The sequence below is a fragment of the Aptenodytes forsteri genome, unplaced genomic scaffold (assembly GCF_000699145.1).
Source record: "Aptenodytes forsteri isolate BGI_AS27 unplaced genomic scaffold, ASM69914v1 Scaffold119, whole genome shotgun sequence".
NCBI classification, from domain to species: domain Eukaryota; kingdom Metazoa; phylum Chordata; class Aves; order Sphenisciformes; family Spheniscidae; genus Aptenodytes; species Aptenodytes forsteri.
In genome coordinates this window covers 4536290-4548974 of record NW_008796165.1, presented here as the reverse complement: position 1 = coordinate 4548974, position 12685 = coordinate 4536290, and the positions used below count along the sequence as shown (strand labels likewise).

Below are 12685 nucleotides of genomic sequence, written 5' to 3'. Positions count from 1 at the left end.
TTTTTTTTTTTTTTTTTTTTGGCTTTTTTTCCCCCCCCCCCCATATCTTTCATTTTCCTGGTATTCTCCCTTTGGAGTACATCTCAGATTTGCATCTTCTTGGAGAAGTTTGTTACATGCTGTTCTTCGACTTGCATAGTCTTTCCTAGGTGGAGTGACTACAGTCTAAATGGTGGCAGTATTTAAAGGGAAAAGTGGAAATCCGTATGTGCTTATTCTGGAAATGGTAATCAAAAGGAGATATCACTTCTTTATATCTGTTTGTTATTACTCTACCACAGCTCTTCAGAGGCACCTTGAGAGCCAGTGGCAGATGCATGTTCCAAACACTCAAGGAGTTAGCATCTTTTCCTAAACAACTACAATTTTCCCATCCTGTTCTAGTCATACAGCTTTCATTTATATATATACATGTGTGTGTATGTGCACAAATAAATACACACACATGCATATGTACAACTTTTTAACTCCCTATTCATTAGAGTCAACCTCTCATATATCTCTAGTTTCTGTGTTGGATAATGTACTGAATGAAGGCTGGGATGGAATGATTTAAACTCTTCATGGTATCAGGAGGGGCATTTATTTTGGTCTTAGACTTTTCCCATCAGGGTGAAAAAGTCCCAATTCCTTTGGCAGCTATGTTTTGTACTTGTTCTCTTTTATGGTCAGTATCATCAACTGATCTTGGGCAACCTCTGCTGGAAGCCAGGATGATAAATCTAGAAACATGCAAATTGTTCTTCTCCAAGACCACCCTGTGCCATCTCTGCTGTGTCAGTGTACTGGCAGCGAGGAGGTTTGAAGGGACCCTAAAATACAGAGTTTGGGATAAAACAAGAAAAGACTTCTTCATTCCTGCCAAATTTTTGTAGTTTCCTTTCCTTTGTTTTTTCTGAAGACAATATTGTTTTGCCAAATTAGCATCCCCCATAATATGGGTGGCAAATTTTATCACAAAATGATAAAGAAGCAGTCCAGTTTCACTGCCTAGGGTAGTAAGATGGCATTAACTGAATTTGCATTTCCTCAAGTCTTAAAGATGGCTTTTAATTAGCCTGAGGCATGAGTAAAGAGGAGAGAATATTTTTAAATGTAGTTTTGACTGTTGTAGATTTAAAAGGTCCTGTGGACAGGGCTGCCAAATCTCCACATTTGAAACCAATAATACACTAAGGAGAAGGGAATGGTGTCCTTGTGTTTGTGCAGGAACTTGTAAGGAATGAGCAAACGTGCTTATGGGAGATACTTTGGAACATCAGAAATGCAGCTTTTTCTTTAAAGTTGTCATGAAGGCTCTGTGAGTGAGCAGACATGCAGGCATATAGCTCCTTTAAGCTAAGAGTATTTCTTTTCTTCTACTCAGGGTCAATTGAAAAAGGACCAGGAGTAAAACGTTTGAGTTCCCTGGATGATAAGATCCCACCCAAGTCACCCCGTCCGCGTCGGAATATCTGGTTGTCACGCAGCCAGTCGGATATATTCTCCCGCAAGCCTTCCAGGAAGATAAATGTGCAGGACCCCTACTATACACCAAACAAAGGGTTAGGCCGGAAAGTAAATCCCTTCAGTGCACGGGAGGACCTCAAGGGGGGGAAGATCAAATTCTTTGACATGCCAAGCAAGTCTGTGATCTCCCTTGTGTTTGACTTGCATTCTCCAGAGGCAGGTGGAGGCCTGAAAGCCAGCCAGTCCCAGTTCCGGCAGGCGTATAGCACAGACTGGCAAGAATTTTCCCTTCTTCCTGGGAGGAGATGCAGGTCACTTCCACTCTCTCCTGAATTGCCACACAAGGAATATGGCCTGTTTGGGGGACTGTCTTCAACTGTCAGCGGCTGTGACCCAACCCAGCTAGGTGCAGAGGTTCGGCAAAAACTGCTGAGTAGCAGTAAATATGGTGTGTCAGAGATTCCCCCCTTTCAAGCCAAGCCTCACAGGGCAGAATTTCTTCCTGTACCAGGACAAGAAGAGGATATGGACTGTTCAGATGGGCCAGTGGCCCAGGAAGAAAATGGGTTTTGCCCTATTGAGAACATGTGTGGAGATCCAGCATGTAATCAACCATTAGTGCTGGCCCAGCCTGAGCCACTATCTTACAAAAAGCTCCCAGTTGAGAATTCAGTGAACTCTGAGGGACATGGCTCCTCACAAGTGTTTGCAGGTTGTCTCCCTTCTGAAGAGATGGAGGTGGAAGATGACCTACTGAAAAATACTCCGTTAGAGTCTGCAAAGCCTCTGTTCAGTGTTAGTCCTTCCACCGAGCTGAAGAGAGAGGCATGGCCCTTCAGGGAGCAGGATGGGGACAATCCTGCCCCTTTGCCTCAGACCTTCTCCAACATCTCAGCAAGTGGCAGCACGCAGTCAACTTGTGACATATGAAGAGGGGGCTCAAACTGAACATGTCCTTGAGGGAACAGTTGTTCCCAGTCGCTTAAACTCTGTTTTTCTATAGTGCTGGGCTTCACATTCGAAAGAGACTCAGCAGATGGTAGAAACTGGCTGTCAAACAGATAGCCTCTGGAGAGACTGATTATTTTAACTTTATTTCAAACTGTGCTTATTCCCTTCCCTGATTTGCATTAGGAGGGGGAACTGCTCCAGCCAGAATGGCCATGTGGGCCCCACAGTCCTTCCAAGAGGCAGCAGCCAGAACAGGCACAGTGTAAACAGTTTGACCTGGATTCCAGGATGGAGCATTTCAAGGCCTTAAGCTCCATGTCAGGTAGAAAGAGTGACCCTTAGGTTTTCCCTCTTCCCCTGACTGACCAGCTGCTCTAAACCACTGCAGATTTTGCATTAACATTCTGCAGCAGTGCATGTGAGTCGCAACCTCTGTTTTAGAAACAGGCACAGAGATCTTTCAGAGCTATGTTGAGCAGATAGGAATGCTCTCTGGTCCCAGAGCTGCTGTGAATGCTGTTGCAGCATTAAACAAGCTCTTCTTTCAAAACCAGCAAAAACAAAACCCCTCATGCTGGTCGCGATCTGCAGGCTGAGTCACATGACAACTACTTTGCAATTAACAAGAAGAATCTGTTCCCTGCTGTTTCATTTTCCCTTGGGATTTGGTAATGATGTGTAATACATAAGCGCAGGGAAGCAGGATGTGGTAAGCCCCGCTCTCCTCCTTGCACAGCTTTTCATGGACCTCAACCCAAATGTGGAAGATTTTCCCAGGGCGCAAGAGGAGAGCCATATTCCAGGCATTGTCATTTCTGGGCTTCTGGAGAAACTGCCAGTGAAAGTACCAGTTGTACTGAGCTTTTTGCAGGGGTGGGCTCTTATCTCTGAAGAGCTGAATGGACAGACATCATGATGTGTTTCTGCAGAATAGTTGGTTAAATACAATATCTACATCACAGTTGACTATTACCACTAAGCTAGAAGGGTCATATTTGCCTCCCTCTCTGGAACGATATCCCATCTCATTGATATCACTGCAGTAATGATGGCTCCTTATTTAAAACCAGGCTGCTTGATAGAGGACAGGAATCCCCTGCTCAGGGGAAGTTGCCAGCAGTGTTGCAGCCACACAAGTGCTCTTGGAGAGGATAGACAGTAGACTCACAGAAGGGCTTTGAATAGTCAAACTGAAAAAAATTAGCTTGTTTCAAATTAATTTTTTTTTCTTCTACAGAAAGAAGCTGTTGTCTTCATCGGCTTCTCCTGTCACTGAATAGGATGATCTTCTTTTTTTGTTTTTTTTCTTCCCTCCACCAGCAGGTACGTGTGGAACCAGCATCAGAGATCCCAGCTCTAGGATGCGATGTACAGGAAAGCTTGTTCTGTGATGACATTTGGCAACATCCTGCCCTTTTCCACTATCGTTGTCCCAACAACATGGGATTTCTTAATTTTTTTTTTTTAACCTGTATTATCATTCCTAACCGAGGTATGCATTACATGCCTGCTGAGCAGATGGTGATGCAGTGGAGTCCAGAATTTCATCCCGGTAGCCTGTTAAACTCTCTTCCTGCTCTCTTGTAAGGATGGAAAATGTAAGCTAGTCTCTGATAGAAGCAAGACTACTCCTACTCTTTTCCTATCTCAAAGAAAGGATGAAGAAGAAAGCCTTAGTTCTTTCTTGGCTGAGATGCTTATCTTTCCAGAGGTGTAGGTAACTATTCTGTGAGTTTTAATTATGACTTCCTCCTGTGAAGTATGTGTTAACCTGAGCAGCAGTTATCCCTTTGCAGTGGCTGTGAAGAATTAAATGAGAAACCCAGTGTCGCTGAGTTACTTAGCACAGTCCATGCCAGATTAGGCAGCTGTTAGCGGTTTGAAAGAGAAGATGCCTATCCTTACCAAGATCACCCCTTTTGGCCCACACCTCTCTGCCTCTTGAAGGTGCTGATCTGTAGAGTAGTCTGTCTTGTGTATCCTGTCTGCAGGGCTGGTGTCTGCAGAGTGCAGAGTGGCTTGTATGGCTGGCACTGTGTGTGTTTAATTTCCTTTGACGGCAGGGAAACAGTCAGCAGAACTCAATTGCCACCTAGTTGCCTGCCTGGTGCATGCTTTTTTTTTTTTAATCTTTTTATCTTTTATACCACTGTAATCTTTTGGGAGGGAAACCATCAGCACCAGCTTCTGTTGTCACAAGATGCATTTAGGTGTGTGACTTCAGACAAACAAGCAATAATAAGGAATAGTTTACTTCTGGATCACCAGGCTGTGACGAAGCTATCCAGCATCCTACAACTGCCTGCAGCCTCGTCGGAGAGCCCATGCACGCCTCTGGCTGCTCTGTGGCTTGCTTTAGCCCTAGTTGTCAGCACTGACACCACATAATGAAGCTTGTTGCCCTCTCTGACACTGCAAAGCCTGTGCAGTCAGGCTTGGGGTACCTCTATGGCACCCATCACAGTGACCTCATCTGTTTTCTTACACCGCTGTCTCTTAAAAGTTTCCCTGCCCTGAATAGCTCTCTTACAAAGCAGCATGGCTAAAATTTTATTTTCTTAAATGTTCACTCTTAAGCACATCCAGCTGACATGCATAGGGCACATCTATCAACTTTTCTAGCTCTTTGTACCGAGGTGGAGATGTCAGAAAGAGAAATGCCAACGAATAGCGGCTCAGGCCTTTCCTGGATTCGTGGTCTGCATGGGAAAAGAGGCATGTGTATGAAACTGGAGTAAAAGGCCATTTTAAAATAGCTAAGTGCTTGCTAAAACCCAGTGTTTCCAAGGGTATGGATGCAGTTGGCACTCACTACGTCTCATCCCTTTGGTAGTGTAAAGCTGAATCTAGGTTGCACCTAGTAAATACTCCTAGGTTTTCTGCCTACCTGAGGGTGCTTTTCTACGGGGGCCATTTTCTGACAGCTACTGATGAACATGAATACGAACATGTGGTCAGCAAACTCCTTGTTTTACAGTGATGTGACAAAGTTTTATTGTGATTGGATTTTATCATGATTTTTGACTTTCTTATGGGAGCAGTTCTTGCTCTTTTAAAACACTTTCTACACATTGCTAGATTCCCTGAAGAGATCAAAGATATTTTTAATTCACTTTAAATCTTTCTATGTTGAATTCATTTAAATGTCTGTTATAAGCTATTTTTGTTGAGGTTGCAGGTTGATAAAATGCAACTAAGAGAATGCATGTGAATTGCTGCCCCTCAAAAGCAGTGCAGACAAGGGGCTATAGTATAGTTGGAGAGGCATTGATGTATTATGTGTAACAGAGCATTGGTATTTTTTGCCAGTACAACTAAAGACACTTGAATAATTCCTGTTTGCACTTAATGCTATTGTTTATATTGCATGTCACTACATTTCTATGCAAAACAAATAACCTTTTTTTTGGGAGGAGGGGCAGCCAGATATTTGATTAAGTATAAAGATCTTTGCGAGATGATCTATTTTCGTATTTATGAAGGAGTTTTACGTCTTAATATTTTGCAGTCTGTAAATAGCTCAACTTGTAATTAAAGGCTTAGGAAGAAGTTTGTAGCCTGTGTATAATAGTAAGTTAACACTGCCAGAAAAAAAATCTTTGCAAAACAACTTTTCTAATATTGTGGATATTTATGAATATGTAAAGAAAGCACGTCTTGTTTTTATGTTGATTGACCTTCTGACTTCTTTTGAACTATAGAAATGGTGTATGTTTTATTGGAACTGCAATAAGAAGTAACCAAAGATGAATCCAGTTAAATATTTTCATAATTTTTTCTTGGTCAGGTTTTGTAAACTTTCCCAACTTGCTTTCAAAATAAAAATAAAATCAAGGCCTGAGTCTTGTGATTAAGAGGGCAACTCTAGGTTAAAAAAGCTGGCTCAAATGCTTACTTAAGCTATGGATGACATTAATACCTGTCTTGAGATCATATTCACTATTACTCGGTGCTGAATTATAAACAGGGAGAACTGTCACCCTTACTCAGTGTTACTTCTCTCCTGCATCGTACTGAAGTGTTACACTATTAAATCCATGAGACTCAAGGACTTTTTCTGCTCTGCCTTATAGCACTCTGAAGAGTAGGCAGTAACTTGTGACCTACAAGACAGGATGGCTTTTGACAGCACTCAGCCTGCAGGGAGCTTGCCGTTGTGGCTGCTCTGTTCTAGCCCTACAGAGTGGCTTCGGTAGCACAGGAAGCAGTGCAGTTTGAGAGGACCACATCTGGCTTTAAGTCCCACTGCGTCTCCCCTTACTTCTAAGTCTGAAGACCTGCTGTGGCTTGGTTCTCCATGCAGTTACCCTGCACTAGCATCAGCTGGCCCATTTGGGAGGAGAAGCTTTCTCCTTCCCCTCTCTCCTGTAGGAGCAAAGGTCTTTTCTATGTTTGCTGTAACCAAGATTAAGGTAAAGTACAAGTATGAAGTGGGATAGCTCTCCCAGGTGCATGTTCTAAACCAACCATGGTCAGTGTCTCTCTTTTAAAAAAAAAAAAAAAAACCAAACCAAACCCACAACGCTTTTTTTCTTTTTTGACTTCCTTAGAAAGACAAGAAATAATTATGAGGGTTATAGGGAATTACCCTACCAGCAGTGACTGAAAGCAGTAACACTTGACTAAACATTGACAAAAAGGTATGCTTTGCCTGAAGAGCTAGCCTGCTTTCATCTGGTGTCTGGCAGAAGCATCGCATCTTCCTCCAGTCACTGTTTATAGCATTTTCTCTCAGGCTGGTTGTATGGGTCAACAGCCTGGAGCTTTCAGATGTCAGTGTCTCTCCTCTTTAAAAAAAAAAAAAAAACAAACCAAACCCACAACGCTTTTTTTCTTTTTTGACTTCCTTAGAAAGACAAGAAATAATTATGAGGGTTATAGGGAATTACCCTACCAGCAGTGACTGAAAGCAGTAACACTTGACTAAACATTGACAAAAAGGTATGCTTTGCCTGAAGAGCTAGCCTGCTTTCATCTGGTGTCTGGCAGAAGCATCGCATCTTCCTCCAGTCACTGTTTATAGCATTTTCTCTCAGGCTGGTTGTATGGGTCAACAGCCTGGAGCTTTCAGATGTGTTTTTGTAGGTAGACTTTGACCTTTAGCACATGGTTGTTTTGAAAAGGTCTATCCCACCCTAAACCACTAGGTTAAGTGGCAGCACGTAGTAAGGCCGTAGGTGCAGTAAGGATAAAGGCAAGATCTGGGAGGAGGTTGGGGCTCTAACATGCCAAGAAGTTAAGTGGGAAGCTCTGGCCTCTGTCTCCTCTTGTTATCAAGTGATTACCCTTTTCATCTTCTGCAAGAAGTGAAACCCATGCTAAAGTAGCTAGCATATGGCCTTTCCAGAAAGGCAAGCCTAGGTTGTTTTTTCAAAACCCATGTTGAGTGCAGAGCACAGAACTGAAACTTGCAGCCCTGGGTGCAGTTGGAAGTGGTGCACTTTTCATCCCTCTTCTCCAGCCTCACCCCTGCCTTCACAGCCCAACATGCCGCTAAGGAACACCAGGGGGAATTCCAATTCAGAGCAATTTAATCGGTCAGAAGTTAAAACAAAAACAGGGATAAGAAATTTGCTCTTCATCTGGTCAGTTCTTGATGGAATACAGAACTTAAAAACTTGAGGGGGAAAAAAAAAAGCTCAGTTCAGGGAGGAGTCCTCCAGCTCTATCCACTGGCCCAGGCCAACTTCATCTTCTGGCTGTGAGCTTTGGAAGATTTAGAAAACAAGCTCTTCACTATTTGAAGTGGCACTGACTTCCCACTGAGGTACAGTTTATTGTGGCAGTCTGGCAACCAGGGCTCTGCACCAGTGTCCATGTTTTTTCCTTTCTTGAGCATCCAGACGTAAGCCATGATGTAGCCAGTCATGAATGCATCAAAGCCAGCTCGGTGTGTGCCTCCCTGTGACGGTGGACCATGGGTTTCCTTTTGCTCTTCTGCAGCACATGCTGCTTCAGTCTTGGGGATGTCTGGGTGATTGACTGAGCCCACCCCATCGGGAACCTCTGACTTCCCCTCCACTTGGTCACTGTCAGAGGCATTTCCCGTGGCTGAAGGGCTCACAGCAGCTGCTACCGGGGCAGCAGTTCCTTCAGTGCTCCCCAGATACTCTTCCCGTTGTGCACTGGTGTCTGAGCTGACCTCTGGTTCCGTGTCCATGGAGTTCTCCTCCAGTGGCCTGCCCTCACTGTTGGGTGTGATCTCTGCCACCTCTGTAGCAGCTGCAGGCTCAAAGCAGCTCTGTTTTCGTGGTGGTCCCTCCTCCCCATTCTGAGCTAGCTCCACTTCTTTCCCTGAGCTTTCCTGCTCAAATGCCTTTGCAGGCTCTCCTGTGTTCTTCCGACGCTTCCATTTGTGCTTCCGTTTCTTCCGCTTCTCCTCCCAAAGCTTGTCATCCTCATCAATTATGAGGTCAATGTTATGAGACTGTGGACACTTCACCCCTTTTGGACACCAGCCATAGGCCTAGGGAGAAAGAGAGGTCTGTAGCCACCAGCCTCCTGGTCAGAGCAGCGAACACAGAGCAGAGCCAATTATTCCCCTCTACTGAGGGCTTGTGAGACTGTATTGGGAGCACTGTGCCCAGTTACAGTCCCACAACACACAAGAAAGGCATTGACCAACTGCAGTGAGCGCAGCAGGGGGCTGTCAAGATGCAGCACACACTGTATGAAGAGAAGGCCAAGGAAGGTGGGTTTGTTCTGCCTGGAGAAGATGAGGCTAAGGGGATATCTAGTTGCTATCTGCAGCTACCTAAAGCAAAGGTTATAGAAAAGATGGAGCTAAACTCCTCTGAGGGGAGCACAGGGAAAGGTGAAGTGGTAACAAGTCAGGGGAAGTTCTGACTAGATATATAGAAAAACATTTTTCACAATGAGTGGTCAAACTCTGGAACAGGGGCTTGGAGGGGTTTTGTAATCTCTGTCCTTAGAGATTTTCAAAATTCACCAAACAAGGCTCTGAGCGACACTGAGTTGGTGGTTGGATGAGAAACTTCCAGAGGTTTACCCAACCTGTGTTGTTCTGTGACAGTAACGTGCAACATCTGGAAGAGCTCCTTTTCTCCCTGAAGCATCTGAAACCACTTATGATCCGATCAGATGGGCTCTTTGTTTACTGCTGTAGCAGCACGAGGACCCGAGATGCTGTGAATCATACTGTACTACAGTCCCAGAAGCTGCAGACGAGTAATATTTTCTTATATCTAATCAAGATATGGGGGAGGGGAGAGGTAGCATTTCTTGCTCAGAGGACAAGACAAACTAATTTAGAACTTACAGCCCTCCCAAGACAGCAATGGGTACTGTATCTCATACCATCCCACTATTTAGGGCCCTATAATCTGTTTCTGAATCTTTGTGTCTAATGTAGCCTGTGGAATTCACCGCCTCCAAACAGAGCATGCTATTGCCCTTTCCGTCATGAAGCCACCTGAAGCTTGAAAATCTTCCTTGTACTGTGAAGCAAGCAAGGGGAAGTTCCCAGGTGCTTTCCTACCACTTCCTGCTCTGGCCACATGTGGCTCTTATCAGGGAGCCAGGAAGGAAGCAGGGATTCACGTTACTTACCGAAAATTTCTCACAGACGGGCACTTTATTTCCCGCTCCCACGCTGTGGCTTTCTTCTTCCAGAGAGCAGTGGCGATAGTCAATGTAACGGGACATGTTGGCAGGGTAGCTGCAGAACTCAACAGTGAGGTGCTGGCCGCTGGAGTCCTTCAGCTTGCAGTTCTCCCGCTTGCTGGAACAAGAGCACACAGTTACTGCAGTTAACTCACTGAAGGTACCACGGCATGGAGCGGGTGCAAACAACGCTGCTCTCCACAAGTCTCAACTCTACTAGTTTCCTGCTGTTGAGCTCTAGCCAGCTCGACAGAAACTCAGTCCCAGGAGAATAGCTTTAGTAAGCAGTTGCTTCTGTGCCGATTTAAAGGTTGGTTTCTCTTATGCCAACATACAGGCAGGGACAACAGTGTCTCTGGTGAAGCTATGGGGGAAGGGGACACGTAGCTTGGTTTTAAATATTAAAGGCATTAAGATATGTGTTAGTCTTAATAACGTTAACGGACAAAGAAGAAATGCCCCAAAACGAGGTATCATGTAGAGCATCCAGCAGCCACCGCCCAGACAGGTCGAACCTGGGCAATGCAGACAACAAACATTTTCTATCTCGTGAGAAAAGAACTGTTTTGTCCCAGGAGCTGTCTAAAAGGCCGAAAACCTTTGGAAAGCTCCGTGTAACTAGAATTGTTGGTTAAAACATTTAAGAGGTCAGTTTAAAAAGTATTTTTATCCCGTCAAAACAAAGCATCCTCATGTTTGAGAGCAGCCATCTTGAATGTTTTCAGACCTGTCAAAATGGCATTTCCTGATATAAAACAGTCACTAAAAATACCATTTCTCCTCTGCACAGAACGTGACTTCAGTTTAGTGGAGATTCAAGGGGCTGTATCGCTGCCAGGGGCTTGTTTAGGTTGTGTGGGGAGTGCAGAACCAGGGACCAGACTGATAGGTGAAGTGGACAGACAACTCTGCTTCTAGCCTGCGTCTGCCTGGAAGATATCCACAAAGAGCTGGGGGCAGGAAGCAAGACAGAACACCCTGGAACAAGAGCACAACCTTTGCTTGGAAGGAAAGTGATGGGAGTTGTAGCTGGCCACACGAGTGTCATGTGCCGGACACGTGACAGAGCTGGTCAGCGTCGGGAGGTGCAGGGAGCACTCACCCTTTAACTGCACCATCCCTTACAAAACCAAGTTATAACTAGCAGACCCTGCAGGCACAGCCCTGTTTTCGTTTGCTGTCTGAGTTTTAGGGTCTCTCTTCTGTGTGTGTTCCTGCTGCGGCCCTGCTGGACCAGGGCCATGCAGTGCATCCATTATTTTTCAGTTAGATCAGATCACTCTGTGGTCAAAACTGCTGCCAGAAATCCTCTTTCAGCAGCTGCTCACCGAACAGTTAAGGCGTATTACCACACGCACCCTTATGCACTCAGCGCCCGTCCTAGAAGTGGGAAGAGCACGGGGCAGAGTTACCTGAAAAGCACCTTTCTTCACTCACTGGGATAACACAAGGAGCCAACCCCCTTGCCTGGAAAAACAAACAAACAAACCACTGACGCTCCCTTTGCCTTTCCTCCCGTAAGCTTTAAATACCAGAGCGCCGCTCACCACTTCTTGTAAGCATACTCCAAGTAGGATGCTACAAAGCGAGTCTCAAACTCTGAAGCGTATTTGGTGTCGTATATTCCTGCTGGAAACATTTCTGAGAGGTCAGCGGTGAAGGTGCCGAGGCTGTCTGGGAGGTGAGCATAGAAGCACTGGTACAGGAAGACCAGATCGATCAGGCCGTTATGGAGAACGAGAGGCTTCTTTGCTCGTATGAGCTCCAGAAAAAAAGTCCGAACGCTCTGGCTCTGGTTCTCATTGCCCTGCAAGAAGGAGGATTAGTCAACGAGCCTTAGCGCCTTGACTTGCCACCACCACCCCGGGAAGTCCTCAGAGCCTGCTGTAGCAGAGTACTGCCTACAGCTATTTCTTGCTCTCACCAAACAGAGGCCCAAATATTTGGAAAAGCAACTGCAACAAGTGGCAGCCTGGATATGAAACAGCAGGGAGGTGAAAGGGATAATGCTGCACTCGAGACCCCAGCATGAGCCCATCTTCACTCAGCAGCTGCGAGGGAGATGCCAGGACCGGGGGAAGCCGGCAGCCTCCCCAGAAACCTGGAGCAGAGCCAGCTGAGGTGTCAGAAAGAGAGTTGTTTTGTACCTTGTCGTTGCCCTTGTGGTAAGGAATCCCCTGGGAGTACTGCTTGTTGAAGTCAAAGCCGTGCTGCACCAGGAACTGCACCGACTGGGGTTCGACAATATAATCCTCCATGCAGAGGAGCGTCAGGTTGTAAATCTGGCAGAGGTACGTGTTCTCGGACTGCAGGAGGAGAGCGTGCAAAGCAATACAGGGATACCTGTCACAGGGAGCTCCCGAAAAAGCCAGGGGCCAACCCACGGAGCACGGGTGGGTTGAGTCCCATCTCCCAGCGGAGCCCCGGAGCCCGCTGCTCCCTCGGCAGGCGGGAACAAGAGGAAACGGCCGCTCCTCCGCCCCTGCACCCACCCTCTCTTCTCGAGGAGCCGCTTGAAACACGCGACGCCAAGGGACAGGACGGAGCGGGTCCTGGCCGCGCTGCAGACGGCCTTGTAGCGCTCTTCGATGCACCTGGGCGGCAGGAGAACGGGAGCTGACGGCTCCTGCCCTGGCAACCCCCCCCCTCCCTCGGCCGCGGC

The 12685-nt window shown here is 46.0% G+C and overlaps 2 protein-coding genes across 3 annotated transcripts in view; one reads left to right on the top strand and one right to left on the bottom strand.

Moving 5' to 3' along the window:
* TESK2 (testis-specific kinase 2) overlaps nucleotides 1–4465 on the top strand; it is a 78036-nt gene extending 73571 nt beyond the window's left edge. For both annotated transcript variants that reach the window (XM_009287301.2, XM_009287300.2), the window contains one exon: nucleotides 1367–4465. In XM_009287301.2, the coding sequence (XP_009285576.1) occupies nucleotides 1367–2379 (1013 nt within the window). In that variant the 3' untranslated portion in view covers nucleotides 2380–4465. The remainder of the gene's footprint in view (nucleotides 1–1366) is intronic.
* A 3448-nt stretch (nucleotides 4466–7913) lies between these two features.
* Nucleotides 7914–12685, bottom strand: part of TOE1 (target of EGR1, member 1 (nuclear)) — a 5956-nt gene continuing 1184 nt past the window's right edge. The window contains exons 2-6 of the mRNA XM_009287463.2: nucleotides 12512–12654; nucleotides 12171–12329; nucleotides 11571–11830; nucleotides 9970–10141; nucleotides 7914–8866 (exon numbers count right to left, since the gene is read on the bottom strand). Of these exons, the coding sequence (XP_009285738.2) occupies nucleotides 8066–8866; nucleotides 9970–10141; nucleotides 11571–11830; nucleotides 12171–12329; nucleotides 12512–12654 (1535 nt within the window). The 3' untranslated portion in view covers nucleotides 7914–8065. The remainder of the gene's footprint in view (nucleotides 8867–9969; nucleotides 10142–11570; nucleotides 11831–12170; nucleotides 12330–12511; nucleotides 12655–12685) is intronic.